Here is a 25,080-nt window from a genome sequence, read left to right as displayed (position 1 = left end):
GGCAAAGGAAATAGACTTCCAGGAAATCCAGGAAGCTCAGAGAGTCCCAAAGAAGTTGGACCCAAGAAAGAACACACCAAGGCACACCATCATTACATTAGCCAAGACGAAAATGAAGAAGAGAATCCTAGAAGCAGCAAGAGATAAGGGGACAGTCACCTACCAAGGAGTACCCATCAGACTGTCAGTGGATTTCTCAAAAGAGACCTTACAGGCAAGAAGGGGCTGGAAAGAAGTATTCCAAGTCATGAAATCCAAAGACCTACAGCCAAGATTGCTCTATCCAGCAAAGCTTTCATTTAGAATGGAAGGACAGATAAAGTGCTTCTCAGATAAGGTCAAGTTCAAGGAGTTCATCATCACCAAGCCCTTATTATATGAAATGCTAACGGGACTTATATAAGAAAAAGTAGATGAAAAATATGAACAGTGAAAGGACAGCAAACACACAGTTATTAACAACCACACCTAAAACAAAAGCAAACCAAGAGGACAGCTAGATCAGGAGTGGAACCATAGAAATGAAGAACACATGGAGGGTTAGAAACAAGGGGGTGGGAGAAGGAGAAGGGGGGAGAAGGCACAGAAAATAGCATAGATAGTAGGTAGAAAATAGAGGGGAAGGCAAGAATAGTAGGAGAAATACAGAATGTAAAGAACTTGAGACACGTGGTTATAAACTAAGGGGGGGAGAATGGGGGGGGTGTGCAGGTGGAGGGGAATGAAGGGTAGAACTGTAATGGTATAATCAATAAAATATATATATTGAAATAAATAAATAAATAAATTTTTAAAAATTTTAAAGAGTATTAGTCCAGTTTTGGCTGGTGCCAACTCATAGTAACGTACACCACGCCTCTCCTACACGCCTCAGAGCCACCTCAACACTGCTCCGAAAAAAATTCACATCTGGAGTCACCAACTCCAGTGACTCAAGGTGGCCTGTCTGAAGTCATTTGCATGTCCGCGGGCACTGGGAACAGAAATAAAGTTTTCTTAGTCCAGGCCTCCAGGTATTTCAAACAAAAGGGCGCTGCTCAGCGAGATCCCAGTCGTTACAAAGACCGTTCTCCTAACGTGGGTTACCAGCAAAGCCGTGTCTAGAAATCCTTGTCGCTTCCTCCATCTTCAAGTTCGAGTTTGAGAGGTGTCCCAGGATGGTCAAAGCGCCTTTCACGCCACCCAACACTTTTCCTCCCTCGCTCTCTTTCGTGGAAGGGCACGCCTTACCCTACACCAGCTCAGCTCCACCCAAGCTCCGCAGTGGTTGGGACATAATCCCAAGAAAAAGAGGGCGCAGTGACCACACCGCTGCGTGCGACAAGAGCAGCCAGGGGACCGCAGAGGAGGGGCAAACAGACGGCCGCCCCGGCTCCCTCCGGGACGGGGGATGGAGACTCCAAAGAGCATCTCAACACGAGGGCTAAGGGCGCGGTGTCGGAGAAGATGGCCAGTGTGTGTCGCCTTCCCCGAGAGCCTATCGCAGACTCCTGGGGGTTCAGGATGGGGCGGCGGCAAGACGAGAAAGCGGGGAGACGCTGCTGGCCGGGGAACAGCGAGTGACAAGGACGTTGGGCTTGAGGAGGGGCCGGGGGGAGAATGAGAGGCACTTGAGGCTGCCACACGGAGGACGGACGTTCAGGCTCCGGGCCGGGCAGAGCCGGCTTTGCACCCCGGTTTCGCGGGTTGGCTAGTGCCGAGCCGGGTTTGTGAGTCATCGGCCAAACAGCAAGTGCCTCCGGGGTCACGACAACTCCGACGCGACCACAGAAAGCGCTTCCCCCGCGGCCGGCGCCGGGCAGCGCTCGCCAGTAAGGCCGTCTCTCGCTCTGCGACGTTTCGGGGCCTCGGCCCCGGAGCCCGGGGCGGCGCCGGGGCCTCCGGGAGGGTCCGGGCTCGCCGGCCCACGCGGCCGTCGCCTGAGAACGTGACTGGCGGATGAATGAAAGGCTGCGAGGAGGAAGAGGGCACCAGCTGCGGAGAGGTAGCGCGTCGCCCCACGAAACACATTCTAACGAGGACACCTGGGCAGCCGCCAGGGTCAGGGGTGCGGGGGTCCCCCGGGCCACCGCGAAGCGCCCCGTCGCGCCTCGAAGGAGCGTCACGCCGGACAAGGAAGCGCGGCCCGGGGGGAGGCGGGGAACTGAAGGAAGCGCCCAGGGGACAGGGAAGGAAGGAAAAGAGCCTGGGTGAGGACACCGGAGGCCGGCGCTGACAGGGAGGCAGAGGCACCGGCCCCCTTCCTGGAGAAGTCGCCTCGGATCCCCGCGTGCGAGGACCGTTTGGATGTAACCGCCTCCCGTCTCGGCGGCCGTTCACCTAACCTGGCTTCGCCCCGCCACTGCCGCCACATCTCGCCGCCACATCTCACCACCACCTCCCGCCCCGTTTCCACTCGGCTTCCACCCAACGCCTCACAGCCACCCCGGCTGACTCGGCCCGCTCCGCACCTCACACACGGCTCGCCGGTGGCAGCCGCCATCTTCGCGCGCGCGCGCGCGCCCCCAGCCCCGCCCCCAAGCGCGGTGCCCACGTGACAGCTCGCCTCTAAACGGGCGCGTGGACAGGGCTTTTTCATCACGTGACGGAGGGGCGGGGCCAAGATGGCGACCCCCAGAGAGGTTAGGATCCCGAGTCTAGGGCAATCGAGGGTGTGATGAAGGCGGAAGGGCGGCGACTTCTGTGCCTTACGTGGGAGATGGTGGACCGGGCACCAGCTATCAAGAGTCAGAGAGTGCCCCGCAGTGCAGCTTGCGGCCTCGCCGCTGAAGAACGGAGAGAGAAGGTGCTGGCTGGGTGAAGCTGTGGCTCTCTGCCTGGCGGGGGCTTCAGGGGCCTAGCGTCTACGGCCTCCCTAGTCACCCCGGTGTGCCCGGGGTCCCAGATCTAGAGACATGACCCGAGAGCGCGCTTCCCCGGCCCCGGGGACCGGAGCTCCGCTGAGCGGGTCGGTGCTGGCAGAGGCGGCAGTGGTGTTTGCAGTGGTGCTGAGCATTCACGCATCCGTGTTGGACCGATACTCGTGGTGCGCCGTGGCCCTCGCAGTGCAGGCCTTCTATGTTCAATACAAGTGGGACCGGCTGCTGCAGCAGGGAAGCGCCGTCTTCCAATTCCGGCTGTCCGCAAACAGTGGCCTCCTGCCCGCTTCGATGGTCATGCCTTTGCTCGGACTGGTTATGAAGGAGCGCTGCCAGGCTGCTGGAAACCCGTACTTCGAGCGCTTTGGAATTGTGGTGGCAGCCACTGGCATGGCGGTGGCCCTCTTCTCATCAGTGTTGGCACTGGGCATCACGCGCCCAGTGCCCACCAACACTTGTGTCATCTCAGGCTTAGCTGGCTGTGTCATCATTTATATCATGAAGCACTCCCTGAGTGTGGGTGAGGTCATCGAGGTCCTGGAGGTCCTGCTGATCTTCGTCTACCTCAACATGATCCTGCTCTACCTGCTGCCCCGTTGCTTCACTCCTGGGGAGGCACTGCTGGTGTTGGGCGGCATCAGCTTCATGCTTAACCAGCTCATCAAGCGCTCTCTTACTGTGGTGGAAAGCCAGGGGGATCCAGTGGACTTCCTCCTGCTGGTGGTAGTGATAGTGATGGTACTCATGGGCGTCTTCTTCAGCACCCTCTTTGTCTTCATGGACTCAGGTACCTGGGCCTCCTCCATCTTCTTCCACCTTATGACCTGTGTGCTGGGCCTTGGCGTGGTTTTGCCCTGGCTGCACCGGCTCATCCGCAGGAATCCCCTGCTCTGGCTTCTTCAATTCCTCTTCCAGACAGAAACCCGCATCTACCTCCTAGCTTACTGGTCTCTGCTGGCCACCTTTGCCTGCCTAGTGGTGCTGTACCAGAATGCCAGACGGTCATCTTCGGAATCCAAGAAGCACCAGGCCCCCACCATTGCCCGGAAGTATTTCCACTTCATTGTGGTAGCCACCTACGTCCCAGGTATCATCTTTGACCGACCACTGCTCTACGTCGCCGCCACCGTATGTCTGGCTGTCTTCATCTTCCTAGAATATGTGCGCTATTTCCGCATTAAACCCCTGGGCCACACTCTGCGGAGCCTCCTGTCCCTCTTCCTGGATGAACGGGACAGCGGACCGCTCATCCTGACACACATCTACCTGCTCCTGGGCATGTCTCTTCCCATTTGGCTAATACCCAGGCCCTGTACACAGAAGGGCAGTCTGGGGGGAGCAAGGGCCCTAGTCCCCTATGCCGGAGTCCTGTCCGTGGGTGTGGGCGACACTGTGGCGTCCATCTTTGGAAGCACCATGGGGGAGATCCGCTGGCCTGGAACCAAAAAGACTTTCGAGGGGACCATGACATCTATATTTGCCCAGATCATTTCTGTAGCTCTGATCTTAATCTTTGACAGTGAAGTGGACCTAAACCACAGTTACGCTTGGATTTTGGGGTCCATCAGCGTGGTGTCCCTACTGGAAGCATACACTACACAGATAGACAATCTCCTTTTGCCTCTCTACCTCCTGATATTGCTGATGGCCTAGCTGTTGTGCAGCAGGAATGGAGGAAACAGGGACCTGGGGAGGACGGATGGTCCCCACAGCAGCCAGCTCCTTGGGCATGAAGAGCCAAGGGGTGAGAAGCAGATTTGATTTTCCAGTTGATTCATAATCAAAATAAAAATTAAAGCTCTCGGCTCATTTTGCTGATATTAAAAAGCAAAAAGGGTTAAAAGGTAGTGCAACAGCTCAAAGAACTTCAGTGTGCTACAGGGCCCCCCCCCGCCCCCACCCCATGCACACACTTTGCAATCCTCAGAGGGGCTGGAGCAGACACTGGAGGCCATATTGCATAACGGTTAACACTCCAGGTTCTGTGTCAAATAAACTGGCTGTACCACTTCTTAACTGTGTCAGTGGCTTAACCACTCTGAGCCTCCATTCTCCTGCCTGCAAGATGAGAATAAAAAAGAGCCCATACCTCACAGAGTGCTGTGAGGATCTGGTGAGGTGAGGTGTGTACAGCGTCCAGCCCAGGGCCCAGACACCATGACTGGCCAGTAAGGGAAAGTGTCATTATTGCCCAAGGCCACTCCTCCTATGAGCAAGCCAACCATTGTACTTTTATGGGTTGCACTTGGAGACCAGAGTGACCTTGGCTTTATTTGGAGGCAAACCCAAGAAGAAAATAGCCAGATGCATTCTCCCAGTTGGGTGAGGAAGTGCCAAAGGGTAGCTGTGGGATTGACTTACTGTGTGGGAGAACGGGCTGGGGAAGAGGAGCAGGTTGCTCCCCACTTCTCACCCAGCCTGGCAGGGAGGGGCCTAGCAGGAAGAGGTGAGAACCTTTGCCCACTAAGATCAGAAGCCAGGACTGGAACTCGGGGAGCTCGTGGAACCACTGCCACCTCTCCCTCAGAGGAAAGGACTGAGACATTCCTTTGGGGATCCCAGGAGAGATGACAGACCCTTCCCTTTTCCCAGACTCCCTCCTGCCGGCTGAAGGAGGTGGCGAAAGAGCAGCAGAGCGGCACGTCCGGGAGAGGCCACAGCAGCTTTGCCTCAACTCACTCTGGCCTTAGAAAGGGCTCTGTCCTCTGGGGCTTGGCTTGTCCGTGCATACAGTGGGGACTGGAGGTCAAGGTCACCAACTCATGGCCACTGAGGCCAGACAGATGACGCAGTGGAGGAAGACAGGAGCAGTGAGACACAGAGCACACGTGCCTCCGGAGGCAGCTGCAGCTGGCCATCAGAGGGCTAGACCACAGGCCTGTGCTGTTGGCCTGTTCTTTCCCGGAAGTTGAGAAATCTGACAGGTGACTCTCCCGATTGTAAAAAGTCCTTATACCCCTGGCTGGTGTGGCACAGTTGTTTGAGCACTTGACCTGCGAACTGAAAGGTCACCAGTTCAGTTACCAGTCAGGGTACATGCCTGGGTTGTGGGCCAGATCCCCAGTAGGGAGCATGCAAGAGGCAACTGGTTGGTCAATGTTTCTCTCCCGCCCTTCCCCTCTCTCTAAAAATAAAGAAATAAAATCTCTAAAAAGTTTTTATAAAAGCACCAAGGCCCAGACAGAACACATCGGTGGTCTGGAATCAGCAAGTAGCCCCTGATTGCAACCTTGGGGCCAGACCCAGGCCAAATAGGCTATGGATTTGGTAGTTGTTCCTTTCTTTTTTTTTTCATTGATTCCTTGCAATGACACTGGTTAACAAAATCACACAGGTCTCAAGTGCTCAATCCCACAACACATCATCTGTATGCACTGTGTGTTTACCCCCCCTCCAACCCAAGGATTTGGTAGTTCTTTTTTTTTTCTTTAAGATTTTATTTATTTATCTTTAGAGGGGAAGGAGAGAGGGAGAGAAATATCAATGTATGTTTTGCATCCTTTCATGCATCCCCTGCTGGGAACTGGCCTTCAGGGAACCTGGCCTACAGCCCACACATGTGCCCTGACTGGGAATTGAACTGCGATCCTCTGGTTCGCAGGCCTGTCCTCAATCCACTGAGCCACACCAGCCAGGGCAGGATTTGGTAGTTCTTGCAAAACATCTGGGTGCCTACCAAGCATGCCCAAGCAGGAGGGAACCTATGGAGGCCCTCGTCAGGCCCAGAGAGAGGAAGAGCCTGGCCTGAGACCTGGAAGCTGTTTGGTCACAGAGCCAGGACAAGAATCGGTGACTGGATTCCCAGCCCCGGTCATATTTCCCCATCCCCAAAGTCAGAAGCACAGGCTCTATTCCAGGCTGAGCTCGCCAAACAACCAAACAGCTATGTGACCTGGTCAGGTCACTTGTAAACATGGATGGTAAGAGCGCCTACTGCAGAGGTCCACTGGTGTGAGGACTCCATGAGACATACATGCCAAGCTCCTGACACAGTGAGCAAGTGCCCGCTAACGGTGACCTGCTGTTAGGGAAACCGCAGGCCTCACCAGGCAGGGCCCTCGTGTTGAGAACAAGTGTGCGTGGGACAGAAGGACCAAGAAGCTGCATTTAGAAGCCATCTTTATTCAATGTCTTGCACTGTAGTAGAGTTCTGTCTGGGAGGAGACAAGAGTAAGAAACTGCCAGAGAAGTAGCCAGGACTCTGCTGCAGCCAAGAGGCTGCCTCTAAGAGCAGCGGTTTTCAACCCATTTTGCGGCACCATGATGTGCAGTGAGGATTTTTAAAACATGCAGTACGTGACTATTTGGTCAGGGGCACCGACCTCTTTTCCCTCAGACTGTCAAATTTAAAACAATGACAACAGCTGATACAACAATAGCAGTCCAGTATGATGAATCAAAATTATAGCTATTTTTTGTCAGATCCTCAAAAAAATGTTTTTGACATGCCTCAGAATTTTCATAACCAGTCTGTTTGTGCCATGAGATGAAAAAAGTTGGAGATCACTGGTCCAGAGGGAGATTGTATTTGGGGTGGGAGACACATACTGGGAAAGGCACCCAGCCGGGCCCCTGCTGCCTGGCCGCCACCTCTTCCCTGCCTTTCTGCAGGACCAAGGGGCACAGACACTGGCAGAAGGAAAGCCCGGGAGGAGAGATGTGACTTCCCCGTTGCCACTGGGTGGTCAGGTGAGGCGCTGGTGTGTGCAGCCCACAGCTACCTGGGAGGGGACAGTGCCCGCAGGCCCTGCAGGAGCCCTCAGATGTACAGTGCAGGAAAGGGCAGCTCAGCTGTTGGCTGGAGCCTGCGGAGGACAGAGAAGATGACCTTGAAGTGTCACAAGATGACCTCGAGGTGGCTCTCCCCAGCCTCCAGGGCCTCTTCAGGATACTGGGACACACCCTGCCTGCCACCTACCAGTTCTCCGGGCTCCACGTGGTGCCAGAGGCCTCCATGAGGTGGAAAGTGTAGGCGTGGCGTGAGCGGTCAGAGAGGTTTTGCTCACTCTTGTGCACCACTTCTCCGTGGATCAGGACAAGGGCCCCTGGCAGGGGGTACAGCAGGTCAGGAAGGGCCACAGGACCCTCCAAGGCTCAAGCACTCTTGGGGTCTACTCATCCCCTTTCCCACCCCTGAAAGCCCTGGGGACTGTGGCCTGCCCCGGGACAGGAGAGGCTGTGCTGTAGGGCGCGGGTTCCCTAGGATCTGGTCCCTCCTGCTGTGCCCTTGGCAAGCCTCAGCAAGGGCGTCGCCTTCTGTGGTGTTTACAGAACCAGGCGGAAGCTGTGCCAGTCGGCTGGGACCTTGCCATTAAATGCTAACTTGGGCCTCAGTTTTCCCTTTTCCGAGAGGAAGAGGAGGCGCTGATAGTTGGCATGTGCCTCCCAGCTTCTATGGAAACATCTTAGATACAACATCTCACTGACTTCCCACTTTCCGTTTGGGGAAACTGAGGCTCAGAGAGAGTCAGTCATTTGCCCAAAGAGCCCAGAAGCAGCCAAGTCTGGAGTCTAGCCTGATTGGGATACCTTGCCCTCGACCCCACTGCTGCCTAACTTCCCCAGGTGCATTGACTGTCTCTCATCCTGTCCCTCTCAGCCCTCAGGTGAGCGGGGTGGTGGGAGCAAGCAGAGACCTGCAGGCATGGCCGCAGGGCCCTACCTCTCTGCACTGGTGTGGGCACGAAGAGGCTGTTGTCCCAGGCTGGGTCTGACCCCAGGAAGCAGATGCCAGAGACTGAGCCAGCAGGAGCCCGGACCATCCTTCTTGATACTCCACCTGCAGGCCAAGATGGAGCATTCAGCCTCTCTTTTTTTTTTTTCTGGGTCCCTCTCCCATGGCCGGTGGGGTATATGTGGGCAGGGAGAAACAGGTGTCCTCACTGGTGTGGGAGCCAGGGATGAACCAGAGGCAGCTGTTCTCCAGCGTGGCGTCCTCCAGTGCAATCCACACACCCAGCACCCGGCCCAGGGGCTCCGTGTACAGGAAGGTGGCATCCTGGTGAGGGGTGACTGCCACAGGCATACCTGGGCGTGAGGAACCTGGGCCCCGTCTCTCCGGGGCCCTTTTCCCTCACCCTCCAGGCCCAGACCTCCTGTGATCAGTTAGGATCCGCCAGGTCCTGGCCCAGAGACTCAGAACCAGAGATTTCACTCCTCAGAGGTTCAGTTTCCTAAACGGTAAAGCGGCCCCAACGGTCATCAACCTCACGAGGTTCCGTGAGGCATGAAAAGTGCCAGGACAGGACCGACATTATAATTACTTGCTAAAAAGCAGCTGCTATTGTTTAATTCCAGCCAGGTAACAAGGCCACCGTCCTTACTCAGGGACGAGCACCTCCCATCACTGCAGGTTTCACCCAGTGGTGTAAGACTGGGGAGCTGAGTGCAGAGCGGGGGGCACTGCTGACCAAGGGACTTTGTCTGCAGCAACCCAGGAAAGGGGCTGCTGCCGTCACATCCTTCCTTCCTGGGGCACTGTGTGTTTTCTAGGCACCAGACTTTAAAAGGGACCCTGCCAATCCGGAGAGCGTCCAGAGGAAGGTGCTCTGATGGTGGGCGTTTCTAAACATTTGGAGGAGGAATGGCTGAAGGAAGCGGGGGTGCTGGACTTGGGGAGGGGATGGCCATCCCTTCAGGGACTGTCCTGTGGCTAAGTGGGGCGAGGAGGAGGAGGTCACAAGGAAGCCAGCCTGGGCTCATGTAAGGAAGGAAAAGCTGCCTGTGAGGGTAAGCTCCCGCCACTGGAGGTATTTGAGCAGGAGTGGAGTCGCCCAGGAGGGAGGCCATAAAGGGTATCGGTGTACCCAGTGGGGTCTGGAACTAGATCAGTTTCCATCCTGAATCAGTCCTCCAAGGACTGATCGGCTGCTAAAATACAGATTCCCAGGCCCTGGCAGCCTCACTGACTTATGAGCTTGCCGGGGGGAGACCCAGGAATCTGTGTTTTTACAGATTTAAACCACTCCAGCTAGGAATGGTGACCAGGTTCAGGAACCCCTGGGCTAAGGGCTCCAGGAAGCCCTCCCAGTCCACTGGTCCAGGAAGGCACGAAAGGCGACTTCCTCCGCCCGGGCTCCGGACAGTGTGGTGGGCACCATCCCTCCCGCCAAAGACCCAACGATCACTGATGTCCCAGATCTCCTGCCACGGCCTTTGCTGGGCCTGCAGTCCGCTCCGGGCTCACCTTCGCCGCCCAAGTGGGGTTGCTGCAAGAGAGCGGAAGGGCCGGATGAGACGAGAGGAGGGCAGGGCCCACTCCGAGTCTGTGGGAGCTCTTCCCTGGCCACAGGTGTTTATCTACAAGGATTTCACATCGGCACCCATCTACAAGCACCTACTGTGTGCCAGGCCCAGGAGGGCTGCAAAGAGAAAAACCACCCTGCCCTCTAGGGCACTCCCAGTCTGATCACACACATGCCTGCGGAAGCATAAGGCAGAAGTGAAGGGCAGCAGGATAGGCTGAGACCCAGGCCAGTCCCTCTCTTTCCAAGGGAGCTGGAAGGCTTCCCGGAAGAGGTGGCACTGAGCTGGGCCTCGAAAGCTAGAAGCAGAGCATTTCAATAGCCAGTGAAGGGAAGACGTCACCCTTCTCTCCTCCCACCCAGTTTTGACCGAGTGCCAACTGGGTGCCAGGTGCACCAGCAAGAGAAGACCAGCTTTACGTGTTCCTCCCCCAATGCAGAAACTCCTCTGAGAAGCAGCTTTCAGCTCATTGTAGGGAAGGGCGAGGTCTGAGCACTCTGCCCATTTTGCAGAGGGTAAACTGAGGCGGGGAAGGCCAAGGAGCTCACCTTGAAGATGTACATGCTCTGCACCACCACAGGCATTTGGAGGCCCAGGCTTCTGGCCAAGGCCTGGAAGGGGACAGAGGTCACACTGCCAGCCTAGCCACGCTCACGTATGGCCCATCTATCCCTCTCGCCTCCACCTCTGCTCACCTGCATCTTAGGGGAGTGTGTGACACGTTTGAAGACAGGGTCATGGGCGTGCAGAGCTGCGGGACAAAGGTGGGCTGATGGGCTGGCCCCCACACATCCCCGCCGTGTCTATCCCAGGACATCCCAGACTCAGGCCTCTGTAGTGCTGGTTTCATGCGCATTAAGCTCTCTGCTCATTTATAACGAAGGAGTGGGCCCCACAAACACCTTCACCCCATCCAAGGCCCCATCCCACCTGTGACCTTGATCTTTCCAGCCATCTGAGAGCCTCACTCCAGCCCTGATTCCCCACTCCTCAGAGGACAAAGCGCTCCAAGGGGCCTGTCACTTGGTAGCAATCTCAACACTGCCACTTACTCTCTAGGACGCCTCCCAGACTGCCAAGGACTCACAGGGCCCACTCACGTGCAGCCAAAGCCCAGGGCCTACACTGGAGAGTTGCTCTTCTCATTATTTGCTATGTCATTACTGCAGAAAGTGGGAAGGGGGTGGGGAGGGCAGGTGGACACGTCACATGTCACTTATACCTCAGAAAGAGTGAGGGGTGAATGTACCTAACACCACTCCAAAATGGTTACGGTGGTAACTTTTATATGTATTTTACAACAAAACATTCACAAAGCTATATAATATAACTTCAAGCTTAAAAATAAGCAGTTTACAAAATAAATTATAATGTATATCATCCTGGGGGAAAAAAGAATTTCCTCAGAGCAGGGACCATGTCAACACGTTAGGTGCTCCTTAGGGAGGCTCCAGGAAGCACCCCCATGCCTGGGTCACCCCCAGGCCGAGGGAGGGAGCTGAGGCGTCTGCCGTGCCCACCTGTGGGGGTGGGGGGCTCTGTGGACCCCCCTTCCTGCTGCCATGTGATTAGCTCCGTGAGATGCAGAACAGCAGGGCCAGAGAGGATGCTGCAGTCAGAAGTACCGCTTGCTGGGCCACTAACTTACTGCTTTGGGTAACGCCCCTAAACTCTTCAGGCCTCGGTTCACCCAATTCCTTTCCCCAACTGTGCTTGCTTACCGTGGCCAATTTTGTTGACGGATTTCTCTGGAGGGACCAGGAAATTTCCTGCAGCACAAGGAACAGGTAAAGGCTGACATCTGGAGCCCAGCCTCTCCTGGGGAGCTGACCTCACAGCCCCCACCACAGCTCTGGGGGCCGACACCCCTGTCCAGGGCACCCCCACCCCTGGGGCCCAGGCTCCAAACCTTTCTCATCGAAAACTCCTTTCTCAAAGAAGAATCGAATCTTGTCACCACTGCTCAAGAAATAGTCTGTACTGCCCTGTGGAGGGGACAACAGAGGGACTGAGAGCGTGTCATAGAGTCAGAGATGGGCCTGGCCAGGAGGGAAGAGGACTCAGGAGCGTCCCACCCACAGAGCTACAGACCCTGCTGGTACTTCCCAAACCTGCCCACCAAGACAGGTGGGAACGGAAACCCCAAGGGCCCAGAAGCACAGCTGGAAGCTACAAGCAAGGTTTTTGTAAAAGCCTCTCTGTAAGTCATATGGCTCGCCCTTGACAGGGTGTGTGGTTCAAACCCAGGTGCAGTGCCCCGAGCCTTGGCCCCTTGTCACCTCTCAGGCCTCAGTTTCCTCCTCTGCAAAGGGGACTAACATCAGACCCGACCTCCCCGGGACTTCTGGAGGCTTTAAGTAGCAGCTGAGAGCACAGACCCCAGAGCTAGGGTAACGGGGTTTGAATCCCAGCTCTGCTACTGACGGGGCTGTGTGGCCACACCACACTACTGATCTTCTCTGGGCTCCATTCCCTCCTAAAACACGGAGGCTATGAACGGCACCTGTCTCACAGGGTGTTGCAGGGATCACAAGCAGGCATGTGGAAAGCACTAGAACAGTCTTCCGAACGAGGTCAAGCAACATGTGAACATCTGCTTTTATCCTCATCACTAGTACTGCCACCAGACAGAAAGCACTCGGCAAGGGCACGGCAGAACGCCTGATAGATATTGGGGTTGGTCAAAAAGGTTGGTTTTTTTTTTCCCTGTAAGATGGCTCCAGTAGCGCTTAGTTGTCTTTAACTTCATTTGAATCAGTTTTGTTAGATTGTATTGTGACAGCAGCTGTCATATCAGCATGCATTTAAAAAAACATCAAAACTGGTGAATTTTTGTGCAGCCACTTTAACATTGAGGATGGAAGAAAATGCGCAACATTTTTGGTGTATTCTGCTTTACCATTTCAAGAAAGGTAAAAACACAACTGAAATGCAAAAAACGATTTGTGCAGTGTATGGAGAAGGTTCTGTGACTGATCAAACGTGTCAAAACTGGCTTATGAAGTTTCATGCTGGGGATTTCTCTCTGGACGATGCTCCACGGTCGGGCAGACCAGCTGAAGTTGACGGCGATCAAATCGAGACATTAATCGAGATCAACGTCATACCATGTGGGGGATGGCCAACATGCTCAAAATATCCAAATCAATAAAGTTATTAGTGAAAATGAAAAACATGTCTTTTATTTTATGAAAAAACCCCACAAACATACAGACTTTTTGGCCAACCCAATAGAAGCTATTACTAACGTTTTTCTGTTTTCTGAATGACCTCTTTGTTAATATTGTGCTTTAGATTCCTTTGCATCATATAAAAATGATACTTTTCCCACCCACGCATTCCCGTGGCTTTAGCCACCCTCAACCACCTTCACATACATCTCCCCATCTTCCTGCGCGGCTCCAGTGCAGTTGGGTGGCACCGACCCCCGACCTGGGTTTCCGGGGACACAGCCCTGCCACACCCTCGCTTGTGTCTCTGCTGGCCCCTTCAAAGGCCTTCTCACTGAAAACTAAAAGTTTATTTTTACAATGTTCTCAGCCCTGCCCTCCAGGATCAGGAGGAGGGAAAACGAGTCAGGGAAGCATAACTGATAATAATATGGAATAGAACGATGCTCAAAGTGCCAAAGGTTTTACTTAATTCATTAATGCACCAGGGAACCAGTAAGATGTTCCAAGGAGAAGTCCCTGAACCACGCCCATGTGGGCAGCAAGGAATGCCGAAACAATTTACAAACTGGTGGGAAACTCATCTCTCTGCAGTGCAGTAACAATAATTGCGCTCTGCGTCCCTGGAACCAGTGCAGGGCCCGGAAGGACAGCTGTGGTCTGCTGGCCCCAGTCCTCACCACGTCGGCGGTCAGACGGGTGCGTGCCGTCAGTACAGTGCGACGTAACCACACACTCAAGTTGTGAATAACTCAAAGATGAGGGGAGGTGGAGGGCGGTGAGCAGGGCAAACGGGACAGGGCACTCCCTCATCTTTTCTTTCTTTTAATGTTCAAGTCTTTCCTGGGACCAGTAGTGACCATTGAGGATTGACTGTTATCAAGCCCTCTGCTGAGCCCTTCTCAATCATTACACAGGGTGGGACGGAGGTAGGTTTATGGTTGTTTTATGCAAAACAATACAATGATTAGTCAATAACAGGAGTAACCTCTGTGTTTTGCATACTCACAACTGTCAACACTTGCCTCATCTGTGCACCAAGACACATACTCTTGTTTCTCCCAACCTCTCCCCACCCCCTCACTGGTCCCTGGAGCTTCTCAGAAGGCAGCGCGGACAGCACAGGAGCCTTTGAGTGCCACTGGACACAGGATCCCCACCTCTGCTATACCCGCCTAGAAGCCTGGAGTGCCGACAAATAAAACCGACTGTTGAGAGGAAATTTTGATTCTCTATCCCTTTTTCCCTCTCAAGTCCTGTCTTGTGGGTTGCTCGGCTTCAGCCATTGTGACTCCCTTTACCTCCACCAGGTGGCAGGAGGCCCTCAGCGTGAGGGTGAGGCCCATTAGGGGGATGGGAGCTGGCCGAGAAAACTGGGAGAATCCCCAAGTCTCCAGTTCGCAGTTTCGAACTGCACCGCCTATCCGGTCAGAGGAGGGAAGTGAGCAGAGTTTACAGTCTCATTAGGGGACAAGCCCCACATGGGTAGCCCCATCGGATTCCCCTGCCTCATTCTGGGTCACTGGCCACCAGGGGGCCCTTTTGTTTTTGTTTTTTTTTAATATTTTTATTTATCTTTAGAGGGGAAGGGAAGGAGAGAGGGAGAGAAATATCAATATATGGTTGCCTCTTGTGCGTCCCCCTGTTGAGAACTGGTCTGCAACGCAGGCATGTGCCCTGACTGGGAATCGAACTGCGAGCCTCTGGTTCGCAGGCCCGTGCTCAATCCACTGAGCTACACCAGCCAGGGCCCAGGGGGCCCTTTTGTGACGGGAGCATGACTGAGGAAGTACGGAAGAGCAGGGGACAGCATGGACCTGGCGTCACCTCTGGGTGACCAGAACACCTCTGGGTTCTGATCCTTGCCCTGTCCATGATTAACCCCCTGGTTTGGGGCAAGTGAGCAGAGCCCCATCGTCCCCCCTATCAAATGGGGACAATAACGCTGACCACACACCCTCACAGTGGGGAGTGCAGGAAATACGCACCTAAAGCATTCGGCCTGAAGCCTGGCTGAGCTGCAGGCCTCCGGGCTGCTGCTCTGGCTGAGGAATGCACCCCCCATCAAAGACCAGAGAGCACCCTCACCTGCCCCAGGCACCTACCTGGGCTCGCACCTGCTCCTCCTGCTGGGTGGAAAACTCTGTGCGGCAGTGTGGGGGGACATCCATCCCGGCCACGATCTCACCGACCCTCTGCTGCAGGGCCACACACTCGTCGGCGGACAGGAACCCTTCCAGCACCAGGAATCCATCCTCCTGGAACTGCAGGCAGGACGGAGACTCAGGCTCCCCCGCCCCGCCCTCACTCTCCATGAAAACTGATCGGACCCCGTCCTCCAAACCATGTGAAGGCAGGACCAAGTGTCCTGCTCATGGCTCTGTGCCACCCCCCGCCCCCCCCCGCCCCCCCGGCCAGTGTCTGGCGTCCAGTGATGAGCGATCAGTACTGGATGAAAGGAGGAAGGGGGAGGCAAGGGGTCCTTCCCTTCCCCTCCAGAGGGCTTGGGTCACACGGGAATACAACCCCGTTCATTTATTCAACTAAAATTGATCGAGCATTTACTATGTACCAGATGTGGTTTTAGAAGCTGATTAGTAATGAGCGATCCAGCCAGATGCCTGCCCTCCACGAGCTGATGGTCTAGCAAAGGAGCACAACAGGGAACAACCAGCCCACAGGGCAGCAAACTGTCACACACTGCTGAGTGCAAGGTGGCAGAGGGCAGTGCTGGAGCTGAAGGCAGAAGAGGGTAATGCGAACCAGATGAGGAGGATGGGGCCCTGAGGAGGTAACATTTAAAGGGGACTAGCAGGGTATGTGAAGCCCCTGAGCTCAGGAGAAACACAGGAATTGGGACCCGATGGAGCAGGGTGAGGGAGAGTGTGCAAGGAAGGTGGGAGGGGGCAGGGGCCAGGGGCCAGGCTGTGCAAAGACCTGGGCTTTGTCCTGTGCACACACAGTGGGGAGTTAAGGCTTACTCTGAGTGTGTCCAGTCCTCTTACCTCCGAGGCGGTTTAGGGAAGAATAGTTGCATGTTTGCATGTAGATATAAATGAAGTCTTAACTTGAACATGGGCATTGAAAGTCACCCCCCGAACCCACTGCGAAGGCCCGACTTCCCGTTACTGAGCCCCACGCACACACAGATGCTGGGACACTCATGACCACGCACCATAGCTGCTTCAGCCTCTGGGCAGCGCTGTAGGATAGAAAACTCAGTAGCAAGCCGAAACTGCCCCCTTGGGAGGTGGGTCACCCACAGCCAACCGTGCATAGCCACGATCCTGTAAACACGCTGCTGCAATTCTTGAGATAAGACTTTGGAGGATTAGCAATTTAGGGGAGCAAAGATGAGTGTATGGGCGTGTTTACTGAGGCCTGTTTAACGACTGCCGTAAGTCAGAAATGACCTAAACACTCAGCACAGGGGATTTGTCCAACAAAGTACGGTCTGTCCAGAACACAAAGCAGCTGAACAACACCATGTGGCAGGAAAACATTTACTGACATGGGAATATGTTCCTGATGAAAAAAAAAAGCCAAATGCAAATTAGTATCCTAGCCAAGCACTCATTAAGCAGAGAGCTATAGAAAGATTCTACAGCTGTATACCAAAATATTGTCAGAGCAAGAATTTATGGGTGCTTTTAAATTTTATTCTTTGAGCTTTTCTGTATTTTTCTCTTGTCATCAGGAAGAAACAACAAGGGTCACATTATTTAAAAGATTTTGTTCCTCTGATTCCCCGGAGTACGGCTGTTGTGTTGCAAAGCACGCAGGACCCTAGCGCCAGGGCCGGGCTCCGGAGAAGATAGGCCCTGGCTGGCCCCACCCCTGGCTGCCCTCACGGGACTTTACTGTGGGTTCTGGTCACAGAAGCACACATTCCCATCCCACTTGGTCCTGTGGTCTGGATGCCCCAGGCTGTGTGTGCAAAGTTAGAGGTCCTGGTTGGGAACCAACTGCTCTGGCTTCCGTTTCTTTTTCTGAAAAACGGCAGGGGGTACTTCCAGCCCCGCCAGAGGGTCCTCCTGCTCTCCCCTGACCCTCCCTGCTCCCTACCTTCTGCAGCTGCTCAGGGCTCAGGCCGGCCATGAGGAGGAAGCTGTGCAGTCGGGCGGCTCTCGGGGCTGTGCTCAGGCCGGAGCGGAACAAAGTCAGGAGGGCAGAGCGCAACAGCGCCTGGGAGGCCGGAAGAACTTAACCGTTCCCTACTCAGAGCAAACCCAATCACCATCCCCGTCCCCGTCCCCGCCCTAGCCCAGCCTGGGCTCCCTCCAGGCTGAGCGAATGTTTTTCAGGCCCCCTCTGACTTCCCTGCCTTGGGGGCCTCTGCCCCAGCCCCACGCCCGGGCTCAACCTTCCCAGCTAACCCAGGCTGAGCCCTCCCTGACCTTCTTCATGCTTTTCACTGCTCCTCCCTGGGGGCAGGGGCTGGCTGCTTCCTGGGGGATCCAGGAGTTGAATTACTGAACTATCTGGGCAAAGAGGCTGGGCAGACAAGAGGATACCTGAGCACCAGCCTGCATGCCACCACGAATTGTGACCAGTCCCGGGTCACCAGCATCATTTGGGTGGGGGAAAACTGCAGGGGCTTCTGGGGGACAGGCACACCAGACCAGCCCTCCCGGGCTTTGCACTGACAAAGTAAAGGAAGTCTTCAGGGAACTGTCTGGGCCCCTCCTGGTTCTGAAACTCCAGGTCCTGGCAGGGTTATGGAAGGGAGTGTGCCGATCAGAAGGCAGGAAATAGGGGGATCTTAGGAGGAAGGGGCTAGAGAGTGGGTGCCTGGGTCTTCAGCATGAGGGAGGGCAAGCCATGGTTCCTGTTCCCCACCCCCAGGCCCAAGAGGTTCGGTGTCTGGAGTTAGGGGGTGCAGCGAGGGGCAGGGGGGAAGAGCACATGCACACACACGTGCCCACCCACCCTTCTAGCCAGCCCTGCACAGCTGCCGATGAGCCCTTCTGGCGCTTCCATTTCTGGAAATTGGCCACTGGCCTTCCTTGAAATGACGTTATCTGAATGGCAAAGGGACAGTGTGTCTCAGGAGTGCAGGGACACAGCTGGCTCAGCCCTCTGGAGCCTTGGCCCAGAGTCAAACTGTTGTTTGGGCTACTTCTCTGGGAGTGGCTGCTTGGTCCCCGGAGGGTTAAGGGACAAGAGGTTCACAGGGTTAGGCTAGGAGAGGCGGGCAGGCCTAAGACAGAACCACGCGAGAAACAGCCGAGAATCGTTTGCTCGCCGCCCGCTGTCCTGGGCCTTCTGGTGCAGCCGCCGGGCACAGTCACGTACCAGCAGCAGGGTGAGGGCCCATCACGCTGGACGGACAGCCCCCTTGGGAACTGCACCTCGGGCTTGACGTGGAGGCTCAGGGAGAGAATGGGTTCTGTCCACACCCAGCCTCACTTGCCCCTTCTGTAATTTGGGGATAACAGAAGTATCTCTTATGAGGAAGGCGGATACTTGTAAACAAGAGCTTGGCACAGGGCCTGGCACTTGGTGACTGCCTTACCCACTCTTCACCGAAAACTACCAGAAGCTGTTCTGGGTAGAATGTGAGGGTATTTTATTTTTTGAACTTCCCCAAGTTTTCCAAACTGCTGTTACAATCAGAGAAAAGACCACCACTGTGGTTTTTGTGGAGAATACTGGGGGAAGGGGAGGGGGGAGAGGCTGGGCCTTCTACAATTTGTCCATTTATTTTGCTCCTGCTTTGAGAAGTGGGTGGGTGGTTTATTCTTTCCAAAAGCTAACCAGGTCCAGGTCCAAATCAAACACTCCTGCGCTGGACGCTGGGCAGCCCCAAGGCTGGGGTGGGGGCAGGCGTGGGAGGTGGTAGGGAGCAACCAGACCAGATCAGGGGGGATGTTAGAGGGGGTCCAGGCCCAGCTGCTCCCCGCCAGGAAGCCCATGTCAGAGGCAGAAAGGAAAAAGGTCCTGGCTTAGTCCTGAGGGCACCTAGAGGGGTCAGAGTCCCTGGAGCAAGGACAGGCTCTGGCCTGTCCCAGAGGTGCCCAAGCAGCAGATGACGCCTCATCACTGACGCCAAGATCAGACACGACGCCCTTTCTTCCTTATCAAAAGACGGCTGCCTCCTGCCCCAGTGCCAGCCCTGCATGAGCCTCACTGGTCCAGGAGGAAGACATCCTTCACTGTTATCACAGGGACCCAGGCCCTCTGCTGAAAACCCTGCCCGCCCGCAGAGTCATCACGAGTGAGCCTCAGGATAACCCTGCAAGGCTGCCAGCACTGTCCTGACTCTTAAAAATGAGGAAACCGAGGCCACTGAGGCCACACATCAAAACAGGATAGCTAGGATCTGAGGGTAGTTCTGCCCATCTCCCTGAGCCTCTGTCCTTGACCCCAGCACCTTCAGTAGACCCCCAAAGGGGCTGGGAGCAGGTCAGGCCCTCCCAGGGTCACTCCAGCCCCACCTGTGCAGAGCCCTGGGACTGGCTGCTGGAATTACAAGAACCAAGGAGAGCAGAGAAAGGACGTCCCCACTGTACAGATGGGGCTATGGAGGCCACGGGAGGGAAAGGGTCTGCCCTGCTCCATGCAGGGATGACTGAGCTGGGACAGCGACCTGGGAACACGGGCTCCCACTGCAGTGCCCCCCACCCCATCCCCTCCCAGCTCGCAAGGGCCCAAACCACAGGCGCGCAGGCCGGCGGGGTGCTGGCCATGGAACCCCTGGCCACGCCTGACACATAGCAGGTGCTCCTTCCAGCTCCGTCCACGGGGCGCTGAGACGTGCGGCTCACTATCATCTAGGTGCCCAATAAATGACCACTCCACAAACTAGTCCACAGGGCCCGCGGGCTGCAGAGAGCCGAGGGAAGGCTCCCCGCCCCATGGAGACCCCCAAAGACAACTTTCTGTGGTAGGTTTATTTGATACTTGAGTCTACAAGTTCAGACCCACACGTAACGGATTGCTTCGTGGCTGCCAGAGGCTAGTGTGCGTTATTTCTGAGGATCACATCCGATGATATGCCGCAGAAAACACAAATGGACAAATGGACAGAATCATTAAGACAAGAGACGCTAAAACGTGCCTTAGTGTCCAAGTGGTTGCTCTAAGGCGGGGACCCAGGTGACTGATTGAAAGTGAAGTGGCTTCTCACCACCAGGCGCCTGGGACAGAAACTGGAACCCAAGCCCGGACAGCCTGCTTTTCCAGGGCCGCCCTCCCCACCAGTGGCCCTGCCTCCCATGGCAGCTTCTGAGGGACCTGGTAGTGACACGGCTGACGAGAGCAGCTGAGGCCGGCGGTGGCACTGGGCAGACTTGGGACACAGGGGGTGGAAAAGCAGAGTCCAGGCGAGGCAGCTCCTCTCGGCTCCTTAACACTGTGATGTGGGACAGGGAGGACGGGGCACCGCTCATCGGGACCGGCCAGCCCAAGTCTCCTCCCCTCTTGGCAGCTCCAGAACATTCCCTCTGGCCAGCAGCCACAGAAATGAGCGCCTGCCAAGACACATGGAGGGGAAGGAAAACAAGACACCAAAAACAAAACAGAAGTCCCCACCCGTGGGGAGGAGAGGGACCAACGGAACCCCAAGGGCCGCACCAGGCCCGGAAGGCGCCCCGGGGGAAGGACATGCAGCTCAGGGTCCCGCCACCTGCGCCCACCCTGAGACTCCAGCTCACTGGCCGTTAGTGTCTTTGGGCTTTTTAAAAAAGTTTTTTCTTTTTAATACCCAAACCTTCAATTTTCAAAGCTTAAAAAAAGTTCTTACTTAAAAAAAAATCTAAAACCGATGAGGCGAGCCCCAGGCCCAGCCTTTCCATCCGGCGGCCTGCTCTCCCACAGGCCGGGCCAACACAGCCCAGGCCCTGGCACCACTGGGGCCGCTGACTGCAGCTGGTCTGCCCGGCCCTCTGCTCCAGTCCGTGTGGGCACTAACTTCGGGCAGCATCGCCACAAAAGGAAAAGCAGAACAGCCCACCCTTCCTTAAACACCCCCACCGGAGCTGAACTTTCTGGGGAATGTGTCAGTTATCAGGAAGGAGGGGGCGGGAGGTGGAGAGAAATAAATACCAAGAGCTATGGAGACTTCCCGAACTCTGGCACCGCTCAGCCTGGGGGCAGAGCGGGCCTCTGGGGAGGGGCTGTCCCAATACTGCGCTCCCTCAGAGACAGATTACAGGTCTCTGATTGCCCCAGCAGGCGCCGGCCCCCAGGGCCGAGTCTCAGAGGGAGAAAGGGGCCAGCCCCTCAGGCACTGTCCTGCCACCCTGGCCCCGCTCACAACCAAGCCCAGGCTCACATCCAAGCCCAGGCCAGGAGGCTGAGGTGGCTGTCCCGGGTTTCTGGGTTCCTGGGCCTGAGGCCCCCATGGCGGTCCCACCGCTGGCCACTGCAGCCCGGGCCTGTGCTCGCAGCCCGCCATGCCTCAGGCCTGCTCCTTGTCGGCCCTCCACAGCCGCTCCTTCACCTCGGGCGGCAGCGTGTTGAACAGGTCCTCCTCCACCACCAGGCCGCTGCGCTTGAGCAGCGGGCACTCGCCCAGCTCCACGGGCAGGCACTCGAGCCGGTTGCCCCGCAGCTCGATCTGGGTCAGGTTGGTCAGCTCGCCCACCCGTGAGGGCAGCGACTGCAGCACGTTGTTGCCCAGGTGCAGGGCCCGCAGCTTCCGGCACTGGAAGAGCTCTGGGGGCAGAGCCTCGATCTAGAGTGGGAGGAGCAGGGGGGAGAGTGAGGTGGGCAGGCTCAGGCCTGGAGGTCTCTGGGTCCAAGCCCTCCCTCCCCCCTTCCCTCCCCCTCCCTCCCTCCCTCCCTCCCTCCCTCCCTCCCTCCGAGGGCCACAGGCACCTTCTCTGAGGCCCAATTCAGCTCCCTGGGTCCCGGCACCAGCATAATCTGGCCCAGAGTCGGGCTTATTCCCAGCGGTACTTTAGGTCTCAGCTCTGCAGTCACATCCTCAGAAAGCCTCCCCTCACCTCCTGGACGATCCATGGCACCCATGGGCCCCTAACAGCCCTGATCTCCCGATGGTAAACTTGCTCCATCACCTGTCACCTGGGATTGTGGGCTCTCAGAGGGCAGGCCTGGGTCCACCTAATTCCCCACCATCCCCCACACCTGATACCCTAAGAAACCCATCACGCTAGCCAGCCACTACCAACCATGCCCACTCCTCCACTGCCCGGGCTCCCCAGGACCCAGGTCCTCTCTGGTTTAAGAACAATTTACGAGCACTGGCTGGAGTAGCTTACTGGACTGAGCGCTGGCCTACGAACCAAAGGGTTCCTGGTTCGATTCCCAATCAGGGCACATGCCTGGGTTTTGGACTGGGTTCCCAGTGGGGGGCATGCAAGAGGCAACTATACATTAATGTTTCTCTCCCTCTCTTTCTCCCTCCTTTCCCCCCTCTCTAAAAATAAATAAATATAACCTAAAAAGAGAGAGAGAGAGAGAACAGTGTATGGAAATAGAGCAGCATGCTGAGAAAATTCCAACCCTACATTCCAACCCCTCGGCTAAGGACTGAGAAGCCCAGCTCTGTCGCTTCCCCTTCCTGGGGCCTCAGTTTCCTCATCTGTCAAGTCCAGAGCCCAGTAGTGGCCACTTGGAGTCCCCTTCCAGTCTTGCAAAGTTGGAATACCGGGCAACACCCACTGGCAGCTTAGTCCACAGGCAGGCTTGTTCTGAGCACTGAGACGATGAACTCTTTTAACCCTGGGAACTACCTGTAAATGTTCTATAACCACTCGCCCCGTTTTTCAGATGGGGTCACTGAGGCCCTGGAGAAGCTAACTTGCCAGTGGTTCACAGCTTGAAACGGAAGAGCCAAGAGGGAACCTGGCTCAACACATGCCCTCTAAGCGTCTGCACCTTGGGGGGAACGAGGAGGGAACGAGGAGCGAACCGGGGGCCCGAGGGGGACCGCTGTCTCCTGGCACGTGGGAAGAGCCCCACAGTGCCAGCTCCTTCCCTGCCTGTCTGCAAGTTTCGGCTGTGAGCTCTTACTGGGCCAATCTGCCCTGAAACAACCTGCTTCAGATGTGATGGGCAGGAGGGATCCTGCCAGCTCTGAGGTCACTCTGTCACTGTCCCCATTTTCCTGCTGAGGAGGCCGAAGCCTGGAGAACTGAAACGGGATGCTGCGGAACCAGAAAGGGCCGAGGGGGCTGTGGGCCCAGCCTCCTCCAACTCGGAGCCTGCTGGGGTCCCAGTCTGCCACCTGCGGTGTGGTGGGCTGTGCAGCCCCGGGCAAGGCCCTCTCCCCACCTGGACCTCGGTCTGCCCATCTGTGGAATAAAAAGGTCAGACTAGAGAGGCCTCTCATCTAGGATCTTCTGGCAGACTCGGACCTGTGCCTAACAGGCTCTTGCTCTCTCCTGCCATTTTTGGAAGGGGACACTCATTTCAGGTCAGGAACTTGTCCTTCCCAACAGGAAAATCAGTGATGCTATGGCTGGGCAGAGGCCACACTATGAGGGACACTGTGGCTATTTTAAAGGAGACTCCTGGGAAGTGGCTCTCCGCCCCAGAGAGTGGGCCATGGAGTCACTGGCACAGTAACGTCTGAGGTGTAAGGATTGTGGGGCCAGCGGCTATGGAGGCCGTGCTAAACGAGCTGGTGTCTGTGGAGGACCTGCTGAAGTTTGAAAAGAAATTTCAGTCTGAAAAGCAGCAGGCTCGGTGTCCAAGAGCACGCAGTTTGAGTATGCCTGGTGCTTGGTGCGAAGCAAGTACAACGATGACATCCGTAAAGGCATTGTACTGCTGGAGGAGCTAGTGCCCAAAGGCAGCAAAGAGGAGCAGCGAGATTATGTCTCCTGTCTGGCTGGGGGGAACTACCGGCTCGAGGAGCATGAAAGGGCCCTGAAGTATGTACGAGGGCTGCTGCAGACAGAGCCCCAGAACAACCAGGCCAAGGAACTGGGACGGCTCATTGACAAGGCTATGGAGAAAGACGGACTGGTGGGCCTGGCCGCTGTTGGAGGCATGGCCCTGGGGGTGGCGGGGCCGGCTGGACTCATCGGGTTTGCTGTATCCAAGTCCAAATCCTGAATGAGACGGCACCTTTGCCTCTGCCCAGGGATACGTGGGAGCCCATGGAGGACACTCAGGGAGGGCCCATCCATCTTCGCTGTCCCTTTCTTCTCCTGCACCCTGTCACTGTCCTCTACTGCCTCAACCTCTGCCCCCCTGAGACCTGTCCGCTAGCTCCAAATCATGTGCTTTAGGATGAGTGTAAATAAAATTGTGCTTTGACTTGGGGAAAAAATAAATAAAAAAAAATAAAGGAGACTCCTGACACGGCTTCCAAAATTGCCACCACTGTATCCACGATCAGGAGTGGAGCCGAGGTGGCTCCAGGCCAGCAGGGCCAAGTTCAGGGACGTAAAGGTGAGAGGGCAGAGGGGACACGGGCTCCAGCAGTACTGAGGGGCACAAAGCCTTCCAGAGACCCCCACCCCCAGTGAGGCCCTCTGATGACGAAGACAGGGTTAGAGCAGCAGGAAAGGCTCGGCCCAGGGAGGCAGAGCTGGGGTCCACAGGCAGAGACCCACCCTGCCACGCCTCCCTGGAGCAGCTCCTGCCCCAGCTCTCTCCAGAGAACAAGAAGGTGCCTTCAGTGGCTCTGGGCCCTGCCATGGCCACACCTGTCCTTTGGGCCTGTCCTTCTTCCCGAGGTATCACTTGTCTGCTGAAGGCTTGAAGTTCACATCACCCAGTCCCGTTCTGTCCCACCTCCCCAGGGACCCCAGTGGCTCCCTGAGCACTACCGAAGCAGCCTCAGGGCTACCTGGTCTCTGCAGAAAACAACCTCCCAGGAGCCTCTGCGGCTG

At 56.0% G+C, this 25,080-nt stretch overlaps 4 protein-coding genes and 1 pseudogene across 9 annotated transcripts in view; 2 read left to right on the top strand and 3 right to left on the bottom strand.

Annotated features, from left to right (window-relative positions):
- The window catches only part of NUP188 (nucleoporin 188), a 54,456-nt gene extending 51,936 nt beyond the window's left edge, over positions 1-2,520 (bottom strand). For all 3 annotated transcript variants that reach the window (XM_037036775.1, XM_037036776.1, XM_037036777.1), the window contains exon 1: positions 2,451-2,520. In XM_037036775.1, the coding sequence (XP_036892670.1) occupies positions 2,451-2,482 (32 nt within the window). In that variant the 5' untranslated portion in view covers positions 2,483-2,520. The remainder of the gene's footprint in view (positions 1-2,450) is intronic.
- On the top strand, positions 1,815-4,661 carry DOLK (dolichol kinase). Its single transcript, XM_037036779.1, has one exon. The coding sequence runs from the start codon at positions 2,895-2,897 to the stop codon at positions 4,509-4,511; it is 1,617 nt and encodes a 538-aa protein (XP_036892674.1). The 5' UTR covers positions 1,815-2,894; the 3' UTR covers positions 4,512-4,661.
- Positions 4,662-7,487: 2,826 nt separating this feature from the next.
- Positions 7,488-17,873, bottom strand: PHYHD1 (phytanoyl-CoA dioxygenase domain containing 1). Of its 2 annotated transcripts, none has more exons than XM_037037018.1 (11): positions 17,671-17,873; positions 15,379-15,537; positions 12,013-12,088; positions 11,825-11,872; positions 10,799-10,854; positions 10,652-10,714; positions 10,045-10,066; positions 8,742-8,870; positions 8,521-8,637; positions 7,777-7,903; positions 7,488-7,663 (listed from the first exon to the last, which is right to left on the bottom strand). In XM_037037018.1, the coding sequence occupies exons 1-11, from the start codon at positions 17,677-17,679 to the stop codon at positions 7,618-7,620; spliced, it is 852 nt and encodes a 283-aa protein (XP_036892913.1). In that variant the 5' UTR covers positions 17,680-17,873; the 3' UTR covers positions 7,488-7,617. The 2 variants fall into 2 exon arrangements, with proteins under 2 accessions (XP_036892913.1, XP_036892912.1); XM_037037017.1 differs by lacking the exon at positions 17,671-17,873 and adding an exon at positions 17,339-17,458 and having other exon boundaries at positions 7,489-7,663.
- A 2,279-nt stretch (positions 17,874-20,152) lies between these two features.
- The window catches only part of LRRC8A (leucine rich repeat containing 8 VRAC subunit A), a 31,108-nt gene continuing 26,180 nt past the window's right edge, over positions 20,153-25,080 (bottom strand). For all 3 annotated transcript variants that reach the window (XM_037037008.1, XM_037037007.1, XM_037037009.1), the window contains one exon: positions 20,153-21,950. In XM_037037008.1, coding sequence (XP_036892903.1) covers positions 21,675-21,950 — 276 coding nt within the window. In that variant the 3' untranslated portion in view covers positions 20,153-21,674. The remainder of the gene's footprint in view (positions 21,951-25,080) is intronic.
- LOC118980388 (mitochondrial fission 1 protein-like) lies at positions 23,760-24,508 on the top strand (annotated as a pseudogene).

The sequence above is a fragment of the Sturnira hondurensis genome, unplaced genomic scaffold, assembly GCF_014824575.4.
Source record: "Sturnira hondurensis isolate 20B ecotype Veracruz unplaced genomic scaffold, ASM1482457v3 Scaffold0022908, whole genome shotgun sequence".
NCBI lineage: Eukaryota > Metazoa > Chordata > Mammalia > Chiroptera > Phyllostomidae > Sturnira > Sturnira hondurensis.
This window is presented reverse-complemented; position numbering and strand designations above follow the sequence as displayed.

Excerpts from the sequence above, each read along its gene's own strand:
- DOLK (XM_037036779.1), top strand. The coding sequence starts at position 2,895 with ATGACCCGAGAGCGCGCTTCCCCGGCCCCGGGGACCGGAGCTCCGCTG.
- PHYHD1 (XM_037037017.1), bottom strand. The coding sequence starts at position 17,371 with ATGGCCGGCCTGAGCCCTGAGCAGCTGCAGAAG. Across the intron at positions 15,538-17,338 it reads GCCCTGAGCAGCTGCAGAAG|TTCCAGGAGGATGGATTCCT; the intron begins GTAGGGAGCAGG and ends TCCTGCCTGCAG. Across the intron at positions 10,855-11,824 it reads CGTCAACAAAATTGGCCACG|CTCTGCACGCCCATGACCCT; the intron begins GTAAGCAAGCAC and ends TTTGTCCCGCAG.